This window comes from Nannospalax galili, unplaced genomic scaffold, assembly GCF_000622305.1.
Source record: "Nannospalax galili isolate Female #2095 unplaced genomic scaffold, S.galili_v1.0 scaffold139, whole genome shotgun sequence".
Lineage (NCBI taxonomy): Eukaryota > Metazoa > Chordata > Mammalia > Rodentia > Spalacidae > Nannospalax > Nannospalax galili.
The window spans coordinates 2,281,937-2,295,117 of record NW_008345884.1 but is presented as its reverse complement, the minus strand read 5'-3'; the positions used below and the strand labels follow the sequence as shown (position 1 = coordinate 2,295,117).

The following is a 13,181-nucleotide window of genomic DNA, read 5'->3' as shown; positions in this document are numbered from 1 at the left end:
TGCCATATTCTGTGTACCTTATAGGTACTTTGCTGTGTATTCTGAGAGAAAACAAACCATACGAACATACTGATTCCCCTTACTTTACTGCACTGTAACTGCTGAGATAATGGGAATCTCAAGGGCAAGGACTATCTCCCTGATGGATCCCTAATAGCCAGTAGGATGGTGCCTGCTAACCCGTAACTGCCTGACCACTTAGAAAGTTCTTTTTAGAACTGATTTTTAAATAAACATGAACAACACAGAAACTTAAGTAAATGATCAGCTCCAGAAACTGTGTGGCCAGTGACCATTACAGCACTTGGAGGAAGGAGATAGGACTTTATATGGAGGTAGGTGGCTGAGAGGGTCTTTTTGAATGCAATGGACCATTTGGGAAAGATTCACAAAGTAGATAGAGACTGCTATTTTCAATGAGCACATGAATTTATGTCCAAAAAATGTAGACGGAGATATAATCCACGGGTGTGTGGAGACAATAGTAAACCAACAGTCACATTAGAGACCAGAGTAGGAGAGGCATGAAGTGTAAGGCTACAAAAGTGGGCAAGGGTCAGGCTGTAGAGAACTTTGACTCTGGAAATAGAAGTGCATGGGGGAGGCTGATGGAGCCTGGCAGTCACAGCATGAAAGCTAGAAGAGAGGGTAATAAGCTGTGTGTAGGAAGGGAGGTGCAGCGGGGACAGGGAGAGACTTGAGAGATGGTGCCGAACTAGAAGGATCTGAAATAATCTAGGAAAGAATACTATATATTAGAATATCAGAACAATTGAGTAACAGGATATTATTTAGGAACTCTGACTGGTGGCAGGAAAAGTTAAAAAATAACTGATCCAGGGAACAGGCCCGCAGCCAAGAGCATTTTGGGAACACAAATTAGACTCAATAGGCCTTAAAAAAAATAATCGAGGACATGAAAGGAGGGGGGTAGGGAGGTGGGGGTGGGTCTGAGAGGAAAGGGGGAGGATGTCTGAATATGGTCAAAATATATCGTATGAAATTATAGAAGAATCAATAAAAATATTATTTAAAAATCATTGATATAGAAATGTGAATATTTTCAAATGCTAAAGGGGCAAATGGGAGGAGGTCACGAGTTCAGGCTCGGATGAATGAACAAGGCAAAGACTGCAGAGCCAGGTGCCTGTTACAAATAGCAACTATGCATGTAGTCACACAAAATGAAATTCTAGTGAAAAGTGAGTGCCATAGGACAGCCGCTTCTTTCTGATACCTACGGTCTTTTAGTCATCTTTTAGTAAAATGAGTAGCTCTATTTTATGAACACAGAATTAAGTCATGGTCACTTTTTGCCTGTGTGAAACCTGATCCAGTTTGGATCCTGGTCTGAGTGACCAATGTTGCATATGAAGCCAGTATGAGAGCAGTGGTTTTAAAGCTGGCTTCCATGGAGCCCCAGAGTTCCACTCAGGTCACCCAAAAGGCTCAAGCTGGAGAGAAGAAAGCCCCAGATGTTCTATTTCAGCGCAGCATCTCCATCTTTATCAGATTTATACATCAATTCTGCATCAGAACTCTATGTAAAACATTCTGGGTCTGAAAAATAAATTGAAAACCACTACCTAGTAAAGCCTCTCTGAAGAGAAAGAAGTACCCAGGTCTCAAAGATCTTACCATCTCCATAACAATGACACCATCCTACCCCCTCATTCCCTTAGCACAACTAGCTGGATCACGTCACCTGGGCCTGCTACAGGAGGTTCAGGTTTGTGTGACTTCAGGGGGTCCAGTCTGTCCTTCTCCAGCTGTTTCCTCGTACTCCGTTGGCGGGGCTCACGGAACATAGGCAAGGCATGAGCTGTGAGGAGTCACATTTGAAAATTTTTGTTATAACAGCCTTTCATCCAAAAACATAGCTAATGCATGACTAACTGAAACATGAAATGGAAATCATAATGACAGCCTTCTTCTAATAATAAAAGACAGTCTTACTGTGACCAATTAGTCAATTTTGTTTGATACCAGACCCATTGTTCACCTCTGCCGGCAGCTAATGGCCTCAGGAAACACTGTCAAACACTGTCATGGAAACACTGGTGAGGCTCCTCATCTCCCAAACCATAGGCTACAGCTTAGTTTCTGTGGTTTTGAAAAGAAACACTTAACGGAAACACTTTTTTTTTCTTACAGGACCCAAATGTGAATGATACCAGTAGCTTGCCTGTCAGCCCTGAAGTTTCCTCGGATGCCTCCTAAGCACTGGAATCACTTCACAAGTTTCTGAAATGTGACCACCTCTCAAGAGGAGTGGCAAGGCTGAGTGACCGGAAGAGAGGAGCACTTATCCCACTGAAACTGGGATAAAGGTTGCCTTGAATGCAGGGGCACCTGAATCTCCCGGCATGGGCACTTAACTAGGCCTTACCCCTCCTTTTACATGGTACTCAAAGCAGGAGGATAAAAATCAGAGGCAGGTATATTCAACTCAATGTCAGAATTAAATTTTAGAATATAAAGAAAATAAGAATCTAAAAGGAAAACAGTGTAATATTCTTGGGGAGAGGGTTATTGGGGAGTTTAAATAGCTAGGCTTCTGTTTCCTGACAAAAGCCATTGGAATTTCTTTCAACTCTTATGAACAAATTAAAACCTGTTTTAAAAGCAAGAGCTTTTAAAAGACAAAGGCTTAAGTGGAATTTATAATACACTAACACCTCAACAACTCTTCCAGTATCCCCTCATCCCCTCTGCCCCTCTTGCAATAAGGCCAGCCCCAATCATTCACAGTAAAGCATGCCTCCTTGAGTCAGGGAAGCTGAGAACATCACCCTTTGTCACTGTCAGGTGACACGACACACAGTCTTTTTAAGCGAGGAAAATCACTTTTCACTTAAAACAGCTAGAGGAATTTAAGTAGGCCGCGTGTAATTACATGAGCTGGATGGGCCATGACCCCTACTTTAACACTTATACTCTTTCCAAAAGCATCATGGGATCTCTTGACTGATCACAAGCTCCAAGGAAATTGGTCTTACAAGAGACCCACCACCAGAAACAAGCCCAGCAGTAGAGTGTCCCCTGGGCTTTAGACTGAGGTACTGGTAAAGTCCACAGCACCACTTGATAACAAACCCACCTCTGTCATGTCCAAGATTCCCCTCTCAGTCTGTTCCAGGTCTAAGGTTGTAGTTCTGGGAGCATAGGTCTACCAAACTGACACAGCTTGTGACAGACCTAAGAGAAACTACTCTGCCCTGGTAAGCTTTCTATTCATACCCTAGATAGTTAATTTGATATAGAAATTCCTCTAGGTGGCTGTAGCACATGGTCATAAGATTCCTGAGGGAGATGAGGAAAGCCTTATCTAATCTCACTTGCCTGATAAATTCTAGTTTTTCAACATCACACGGCCAGTCTGGTGCGAACAGACAACAGTAGGCCTCCTGATTCTAAGACCAGCACTATTTCTTGTTTAGTCACAGAATAGACTACTACTCTTTAAAAGCCTGTGGTGGAACAATGCTTTCAGTTCAAATAGGTGCTTTCCATTAGGGTTCAAAGTTACATAAGGTAAACCCGATTCTCACAAAGGGTCACAGAAGCTAAAGGAGCAAGCTGTCATGACTTGTACGCTTGCACATAATTGGAAAGGCTGTAACAGATGCCACAACTCTGAGGGCTGTTCTGACTTTAAAACCAAGCATTGAACAGCACAGCAGAAAAGAATAATGTAGGACTGAGAGGCATGTTAGCAACTCACGGGTGATGATATAGTCCTGGGTTAGAGTCTCAGCTTGTTTTGCCTTCCGCTGGGTTTTAACCACACATAATTTTGCTCCCCTAAGTTGGATAAGTCACAGAATAGACTACTACTCTTTAAAAGCCTGTGGTGGAACAATGCTTTCAGTTCAAATAGGTGCTTTCCATTAGGGTTCAAAGTTACATAAGGTAAACCCGATTCTCACAAAGGGTCACAGAAGCTAAAGGAGCAAGCTGTCATGACTTGTACGCTTGCACATAATTGGAAAGGCTGTAACAGATGCCACAACTCTGAGGGCTGTTCTGACTTTAAAACCAAGCATTGAACAGCACAGCAGAAAAGAATAATGTAGGACTGAGAGGCATGTTAGCAACTCACGGGTGATGATATAGTCCTGGGTTAGAGTCTCAGCTTGTTTTGCCTTCCGCTGGGTTTTAACCACACATAATTTTGCTCCCCTAAGTTGGATAAAAAAAAAAAAAATTATTTTCTTTAGTTTTAGGAACAGATATAGGTGAAACTGTGAGTTTCCAGTTCAGTGAAAATCCCTCAACAGGTGCTTTTAGAAACACAATCTGTGTATACCATCCTGTCAAGTCCTTGATTTTCTGAGGGGGTCTTGGTGACACTGATTAAACTTCTAGAAATGAACATGGATGAACGTGGTCACTACCAAGTGAAAGGGTTTGAAAGGTACCAAGGCATTTACCACGCGCATTTAAAGAAAAAAAAAATCTATAAAAATAACTTAAAAATATAAGATGGTAAAGAAATTTTACAAAATTAACCAACCTTTTCACCTTTAACATCATAGGCTTTTAAAATTTTAGTCTATGTTCCAGATGAAAGCAACCCAGTATCCTACGCCCAACATGGCATACTGTCCACACCTCTGATACAAGAGAGCAAGTGTCTAGATGGAGTGAGTCTAGCAGCACTGCCCTAGGGCTACAACCCAAGACTGTGTAGGTTTAACCAGAAGTGTGCTTGAAGCATGTTCCTTCTCCTTATCAAAGTTGAGCTATCTCTTAGAAGTAAGTGTCAATTTAGCAAATCTTAAAGATCCCAGGTGAAGATAGTACCCTTCCAAATAGGTGCTTATAACATGAGGCCCATCATCTTTTGAAGTAAAGCAGACTCCCCTCATAATAATTCATCAACAATTTTACTTTATTAAGAAACAAATAAATTCCTATTTATTAGTAAAGATTGTAACAAATAACTTTATAGGGTAAGCATAGTCCAGAAACTCTCGGGAGAGTTAGGAATGTCTGCTCCTATTTACAGCAAAATTGTGGCCATTGAAAATTCATCAACAGAGAATAGTTTTCCTTTCCTCTGACAGTATGTGAGACCTCAAAATACACTTATAGAGAACCTGAATTTGGCATGTGTATATGTACACTAACAGAAAGAAAAAGGCCATCCTCTTTGGAGTGGTGACACATGTCCACCCTGTGGAAAAGAGAATGGAAGTAACCGAGGAATTGAATGAGGCTCTCACGTTTTCCGGACCTTGGTAATAGATAGGTATGCTTATGCTCGACACTGGGTGGGCTAGGAGTTGAGGGGAAGTACATATGCTGTCACTTTTTGCTAGCACAGTATAACCTTGTCAGATACCAAAACTTGTAACTGCTAAAAGTCAAAAAAGAAAGGTAAGAAAATGGAAAAGCTGCTTCCATTTCCTGTCAGTGGTCAGTCCTCTGTTTTGCTAATCCCTCACATGCATCACCACTAATGCCACTGTCCAGGGTGGTATGCAGGCAAGCGGGGCTTCTCTCCCTGCACTCAACATTTCAGCCAAAGAACTGCAAATCCCCAGGCAACTTTCACTTTGAATTCAGTATGGATCAAGGGTGATATCTAAATCCTCTTTAAAGCACAATACTAGGAGTTTGAGGCTTTACTCTGTGCCAGCTGCCTTTTCTAAAAGGGTGGATCCTCATCAAAGAGAGAAATGAATAAAGCAGGGGTGAATCAAAGCCCTCCCCCCAGTTGTTGTTATCCATCTCAAACAGGCAATACTTATGAAATACCTCTGACTCTTGTTGGGGTCATAATAGACTTTTGCCAGTCCGTTTCCAGTTCCAACCATGATCTGGTTCAGCTTTGGATGCCACAGGCAGCGGACAACACTCTAAAAAGGACAGGCACAGAGGTCAATTAAAGAGAATGAATAAAAATAAGGGAGAAAAATCTTACTGGTACTTTGAGGGTAAGTTTACTAAATCAAATACCATCTTGATAGTAACCTGTAACTTTTTAGGTATTTTCTTCTAAATTATAACATTGTGCTCTATAGATTAAGCTCTATCTCAACACTTGTTATCCATGTAAAACACTACAAAAATACAAAAGATGTCCCCTTCTGTACATGACCCCTTTCTCCTGACAGCCTTGGAACCACAGTTAGTTGGTCCAGTTCCATTACCATGTGAGGCTGGCATTGTGGCACGCTGAACCACATGATGTTCACCACCAAAGCAGATTTAGATCTGTGTTTCATGCTTTTATACACACAATATGTCCCTCTGGACTCACATTAGGGCCAGGTGGTTACTGTCTTTAGTTCACAAAGATCCAAGTTTAATTAAGCTTTGTCAAAAAAAAAATACATATTGGTAGGCAATTAATAATCTCTCCCTGCCTATGAGATAAAACAGCAAAGCAACGGTAGAAGTAAAACAGAGAAACCAAACACAAAGACTTGATATTAACCTGAATGAAAAGCTATTTAAAGAGATGGCTCACTAGAGGTTATGATCCTCCAAATTCATTTCTGCTGAGCAAATAAGTGGTACTCTGGGGTCACAAGAACATACGTTCTGAGTTCTCACAGCCTGTTTTTAATTTTTGTCTGTGGTAAGAGGGCAGAGGCAGGAGGGACAGCAGAAGGAGAATCGAAGGGGGCAAAGACAACGCTAACACTGGAAGGCACAACCACCACACACTAAGTTCTGGGGGAAGCACTAATTCATTTATTAATAGCCTGCTCCTTGCCAAGCTATGTATTAGGACTAAAGGGAAAAGGGGGTACAATTAGGTACTGATATTTTACAGTTCTAATACTTTGGTTCCTTGCCTCTAAGCATCTCATTCTTTCATTAAGACAAAATACCTGGGAAACTGAGATTCCTTTAGGCAGCAATTCTGACTCTCATCTGGCTACAGTCAGATGGTTACAAACCCTTTTCTGATATTACAGAAGAGCTAAAAAAGGAAGCTAAGAAGAGCTGCAGGACTTCTAATTCATATCCAGTAATACTCCAGAGTACTTCTGGAACTATGTGTCACTAAAAAGATGGCAGCATTCTGTAGAGAGTCAGAGTCTTTGTATTTTCTCCATTGGAAGGGGGAAGACTAAGTTTAAAAGGAACTTTGGGGATAAAGGGAAAGGAGTTCAAGGGAGATGGGACCATAGGAGACTGGTATTTTTAAGGGAGAAATGGGGGAAAAGAGGGGACACTTTAAATGGAGAAGTCATGGAGAAAGGGTTAGATAGGGAGAGAGACAGGAGAAATAAATAATGCCTAGTGTAAAAAACCAAAGGAAATCATATTAGTCCAACAACCTAATGACAAATTACACATATAATATCTCTTTTAGCATCCATGTATATAGTTAAAGGCTACATAACAAGAAACCATGCCAGACAGGAGAAACTTTCCTTTGAGTTGCTGGCCAGGGTGGTCCAAGAGACTCCCAAAATTACACAGGCTATTGCCACAGTCCATGATGGGTTCCCAGAACTTGAAGATAAGACTCTACTGCTGCTAAAGAGAGAATATACTTCAGACACAGGATTTGGAGCAATGGAGCTGAACTGACCTGGAAGCCCCTTCCCCTGAAGGCAGCTTTCATAGCTTTGGAAAGCACTCTGCAAGGTGCTAAGGGAGAACATCAATCGATAGTCCAACACCAGCTTCAAGACCAAATAGCCACATCAGACCTACACGGCATACGACAGCAGTAGTGGCACTTTCATCTTAGGGGCAAGTAACAGCTACCTAATTGGACTCAAACCCACTCAATGGGAGGAAACATCTGTGGTACTGTAAACATAAATACACATGGCTGGAGAGCTCATAGATCTTACAGAAAAGCCCCAAATGATCACAGCCCTAGACTAATATAATTTCTTTCTATGTGCAAAATGCTATGCATCCTTATATTTAAAGACAAATATCTCAGGCACCACTCATCAAAGAAGCTTCTTTTGCACCAGATAGAGACTATTGCAGAGTACCACAACTGGTCACACACAGACATTGTCTGTGAATTGCCCAAGTCTAAGTGGCAATCTACAATGCAACCTCTATACCTAAGGCTCATGGAACATAGGACAAGGGGTAAAGAAGACAATAATGAATATCTCAGCTCTCATTAATGAAGTTCCCTCATGCAACAGAGGGCCAGGAACACAAAAAGTCACAAATGACCAAAGTGTAGAGACTAAAAGTCTAAAGAATGCTAGTCCTTGGACAAGACTCCTATAAACTATATCCACCCAGGGCTCAGGGACAATTGCAGAAGTGGGGGCAGAAAGATTTTAAGAGCCAGGGAGGAGGTACATGGCCATATAGAAACAGAGTCCTACAAGCTCTTGGGACCCTGCTCATATGAACCTACAGCAATGGTGTCATCATGCACAGGACCCATGCAAACTCCAACAAACAAAAGCCCAGCATAGACAGCTGACCCCAATCTTGCTGAAGAAATATTGGCAACTGATTATTGCTGAGGAAGAGCTGATCTTCCTAAAGCAAGAGACTCTAGATAGGCTGACTAGACTTCAGTAGATGAACTTGCACTGAGTGATATCTGGGAACACTAACTTGACACAATAGGCCTTAAGACAAATGACAGAATGTATGAATTCCAGTGGTTGCGGGGAGGGGGGAACTATGGGAGGGTGACAATTGACAATGGGGAAGGGGGTATAAAAGTGATTAAGTTTGAGATGCTCTGTATAAAATACACAAAAATTCAACAAAGACAGGTTTTCTTATTTTTCAGGTTTCTTTTCACAATTTTCCTTAAATCTCTAATGCCTGCTGCCCAACGTCTGCTAACAAGTATTGAAAAGATAATAAAATGGTAACAAGAGAAAAACTTGAAAATAATAGATTATGGTCGACAGTTTGGTTCCCCATCTTTGCTTAGTTGGGGAGGGAGGGATACATGCAGGCCATGGCATACATGTGGAAGTCAGAGGACAATTTGCAGAAGTTGACCCTCTCCTTCTACTATATGGGTTCTGGGAACTGAACTCAGGTCATGCCCTTACCTGCTAAGCAACCCTGTGAGATCCTCTTCCTCTCCCTCTCCCTCTCCCTCTCCCTCTCCCTCTCTCCCCCTCTCCCTCTCCCTCCCCTCCCCTCTCCTCTCGCTCTCTCTCCCTCTCCTCCCCATCCCTCCCTTTCCCTTCTTTCTTTGATACTGCTGCTTTACACACATGTTCACAAAACCTACTTTTGGATGGGTATGTATTAAAGTCAGATTTTCTTCCTAATAAAACTGGTCCAGGTTCGAAAGGCGGAATTAGGTCTAACAAATAGCTGATGACTTCCAGGTACTCTCCATTGAGACTAATTTAGGAACTATGCCTAGACCACTGGAAACTTCCTGGTGGTCACAGCCAGGAACATGGAAACACAAGGTGAGTAGCAAATATAACTTCCTAATGTCACATTTGTGTAACCCTATCTAAAATAAGTTCATCTGAGCCAACACCGTCTCATCTCTTCTTAAATGCCATTTTAGAACTGTGACCTGTTCATTACCTCTGTTCACTGTGCTTTTTGGGTTTTTTTGTAGCACATATCATCTTCTAAAGTAAAATCTAATTTATTTATTATTTATTTATGCTTGTCTCCTCAACTAAAATTGATGTCCTGTGGCCAAAGATTCAGGTCTGTATTGTCTGACAGTGTATTCAGATTCTTAGATTAGTATCTGGTACTGAATGAATTAAAAGCTATGTCTAAACGGGTTACTTGTTAGACAGAGTTTGAGATAATTTTCAAGTTAAAAAAAATCATTCTTTCTGAGGAAGAATTTTATTTTTCTGCATCATTATTATAGCCAAGTATCCTACAAGTACAGTGGTATTCATCTCTTCCTTCTGTGGATCTGGAAAGAGAGTGAGTGCATGACCCAGGGAGCAACAGAAGAAAAGGAAGGGTTTACAAGGCCTCCAGAAACTTCCGCCACCTATAAATGGTCATAGTTTTAAGGACATAGTTTTACAGTTATTTCTCTTCCATGGTTCTCTAGAGGTCTGGCTAAGCAGTCTAGTCTCAAATATGTTTTCAAGTGAGCAGGGTGCAGAATTGGAAAAGATCCACAATGTAGGCCTGATAAATTCCAAGACACCCAGCCAAATAGGCAGTTTCCAGGGGCAGCAGGTCACTGTTATTCTCTCCCTCTCCGCTGAGGGTGTAAATGTTAGAGAGGCAACTGCTCAGGCCAACAGACCAAACGTCTGACTGCTTTCCAGGGAGTCTGAGGGCATTTCACCTCTATTCCTGTTCATATCCTTTATCCTTCAGAGTCCTAAGTCACACCATACACATGACTGCTTAGCATAAGCTCTTAAGGGGAAGCACATTTATTTTCCTCTCATGTAGAAGCAGGGAAAGACCCCTTGTACTAAACAGTCATTCCAGAGATCTGTCCACTGTGGCAATGAGTCAGCAAAGCAGCCAATGAGGGGCCTGTGAGCAGACTAACTTAGGCAAAGACACTTAAGGCTCAATTACACTAAGACTGATTATTAATCAAATACTACAGGGATTCCAAAACATAGAATGAAGAAACAGAATTTAAAGTCAAAGGTGGGGTGGGCCTTTTTTGTTTATTAATATTTATTGTGTGTGTTTAGCTAACCTTTGTAAACTCTGCAGCTAATGCGCCTCCATACTCTGTCCTGTCAAGAAAATGCATCTTATAGCAGAGAGTTGGCCATCGGCCAAACCAAACAATCTTTGAGACGATGGCAGCAAGCAGAGTTACAAGGCTGCTAACTTGTCAAACATACATATGGGGCTTTGCTCAACAATAATGGACACGTGCCTGCTAGGAGCCCAAGGAAGCACTGGGAGATGGATGGGTAACAAATAAATACAAAACATGCAGTCAGTCATTCAGCCAACCAGCCAAATTCCTCTGTCCTCTTTTGGGGGAGGTGTTTCCTTGGTAACACATCCAGACTGTAACATTTACTGAGAAATGCAGCAAAGGAAGGGAAGGGACATGCCTGAATCAAAGAATCAGAAAAGAACCCAGTCCTAAAAGCTACAAGATCGAAGAGAAGGCCTTTACCTTATGCTGACAGCCATGTGACAGAAGGCCACTGCAGTGCAAGAGTGGGTTCTGAAATTAATCTGTTTACTATAATATACCGTTTGCTTAATTAAGTTGATAAAGTATTTTATTCTTATACTAACCCATTTCATCTTATTAAAACATGTGAGCCCATTAATGGTTCCCTTTAGGTACCAAAGTTAAATTCCACTTTGTTCCAAAATTAGTTTTATATTTTAAACCAAAGCTCACTCTCCTTTCAGTCTTAGAACCTGGGCGTTCAGAATAACTACAAACTGCCCTCAAAATAGCAGCAACCACCAAGAGATAGTAAGTCATATTGGTGCTCATAAGCAAGATGATCAGAGGGAGTTATGAGAACAACACAAAGATCTTTCTTCCTTGAAGACAGCATACGAAAAGGGGGAGATGCATAGAGCAGTGAGTACTACCAAGTGTCAAAACTCTGAAACAGGACTTTTGAAATTACCCCTTAGCAAAAGTGAAATGGCACAAAAATCCCAAATAATTATTTCTGTGGTTTTCTGGTTTACTTTTAGTGAAACCATGGAAATAAGGAGAGGAGGAAGAGAAAAACCATAGAAAGAAATGAACATGTATTTCAGGACATGTGGGAAAGAAGCTATGAAGTGTATGGAACTTTATATTATTATTATTATTAGTAGTAGTAGTAGTAGTAGTAGTAGTAGTAGTAGTAGTAGATTTTTATTACCTTTATTTACTTATTGTGCATGTGTGTACATGTGCACGTGCCACAGTATGTGTCATAGGACGTCACAGGATGACCTATGGGAGTTGGTTCTCTCTTTCCACCATGTAGGTTTTAGGGATTGAACTCAGGTCATCAGACTGGTCTGTAAGCATCTTTACCCACTGAGCCATCTCACCAGCCTTAGAACTTTTTAAATGTAATTGAGTCTTTACAAAAATACTACAAAACTAGGAATCTCATTCCACTTCATAGATGAAAAACTGAGCCCATGAGAGAGTAAAACTCCCAGGTTACATAAGTTATACACACAGGAGATAGAATGGGGGCAAGTTCTTCCAATTTCAGTATTCATTCCTTAAACCACTTACCCTGCAAAGTCCGGTTTTGAAAAATGAAGGAGAAGGAAAGTGGAAGGTTTTAAATAATTTCCAAACCCATCTAACCCAGAAGTAGAACCTTAGTATGTTTTTATTAAAATGAGATAGGGGCTGGGGATGCAGCTCAGTGGTATAATGCTTGCCTAGCATTCAAGGGCCCTGAGTTTGATCCCAACAAGACCAGGAGAGAAAAGCAGATGGTATCACTAAACCCAGAAAAGAAAAATCCCAGTTCACAAATGTTACTATAAAAGAAATCAATGCCTGTGCAACATCTTGGTGTCTGCAATGTGCATATCCAAACACCACTGAGCTCATTTTACTTTATATGCTAAAAGAAACCCAGCATCCTTAATAATTTTAGGCCTTAAACATGATTATGGTGAAATACCACTTCCTGATCCTTCCCAGCTGCTGACCATCATTGTAAACCACACCCCATCTGTTTTTTTCATGTTTGGTTTCTATCATGTAGTACAAGAACGAATAGGCAAACTGATTCCTTGAAGAACAAGTACTTTCAGATATTGCCAGTAATAAGCCTGACACCTGTTCACAAAGGAGACTACTACAGTTGTGTGATCTGCCCATAAGGAGCCTTAGCATCAGGGGCATCCTCAGAACTAATACATTTGAGTGGACATGTGTGTTGACCCACAAGGCTAACAACACAGATCAAAATGTGAGCTCAAAACAAAGAAATAAGATGAAAACAGGAAGGTTCTAGAGAGAGTTCTATTCAGGTTTCCACAAGTCTAAGTCTTACTTTACAGGCAAAAAAAAAAAAAAAAATCCCCCAAAACTGTTTTCTACATTAAAGCATTGGGCCATGGAGGCAGAAAAGCAACATGGGGTCACTTCAGTTCTTCCAGGCTATTTGTCCTGTTCTTGTCCCCTCTACTCTCTCCCACAGCCTTGTTATTCCCAATCTTGGTAGAGCTTTGCAGCACACATGGGCTGGGGTTTGGCATCATCTCTTTAAGCTCAGGAAGTAAATATGTTTGTTAAGCCTCAGTCTCCAATAAATAATAGTCCTCAG

At 41.2% G+C, this 13,181-nt stretch overlaps 1 protein-coding gene across 4 annotated transcripts in view; it reads right to left on the bottom strand.

The window, feature by feature from the left end:
* Wdr70 (WD repeat domain 70) overlaps window positions 1-13,181 on the bottom strand; it is a 299,169-nt gene that overhangs the window by 18,372 nt on the left and 267,616 nt on the right. For 3 of the 4 annotated variants that reach the window (XM_008842080.3, XM_029567787.1, XM_017800345.2), the window contains 3 exons: window positions 5,764-5,864; window positions 4,103-4,182; window positions 1,706-1,822 (listed from right to left, as the gene is read on the bottom strand). In XM_008842080.3, the coding sequence (XP_008840302.1) occupies window positions 1,706-1,822; window positions 4,103-4,182; window positions 5,764-5,864 (298 nt within the window). Of the gene's footprint in view, window positions 1-1,705; window positions 1,823-3,724; window positions 3,805-4,102; window positions 4,183-5,763; window positions 5,865-13,181 lie in introns of all 4 variants that reach the window. The other variant, XM_029567785.1, reaches the window with a different exon arrangement.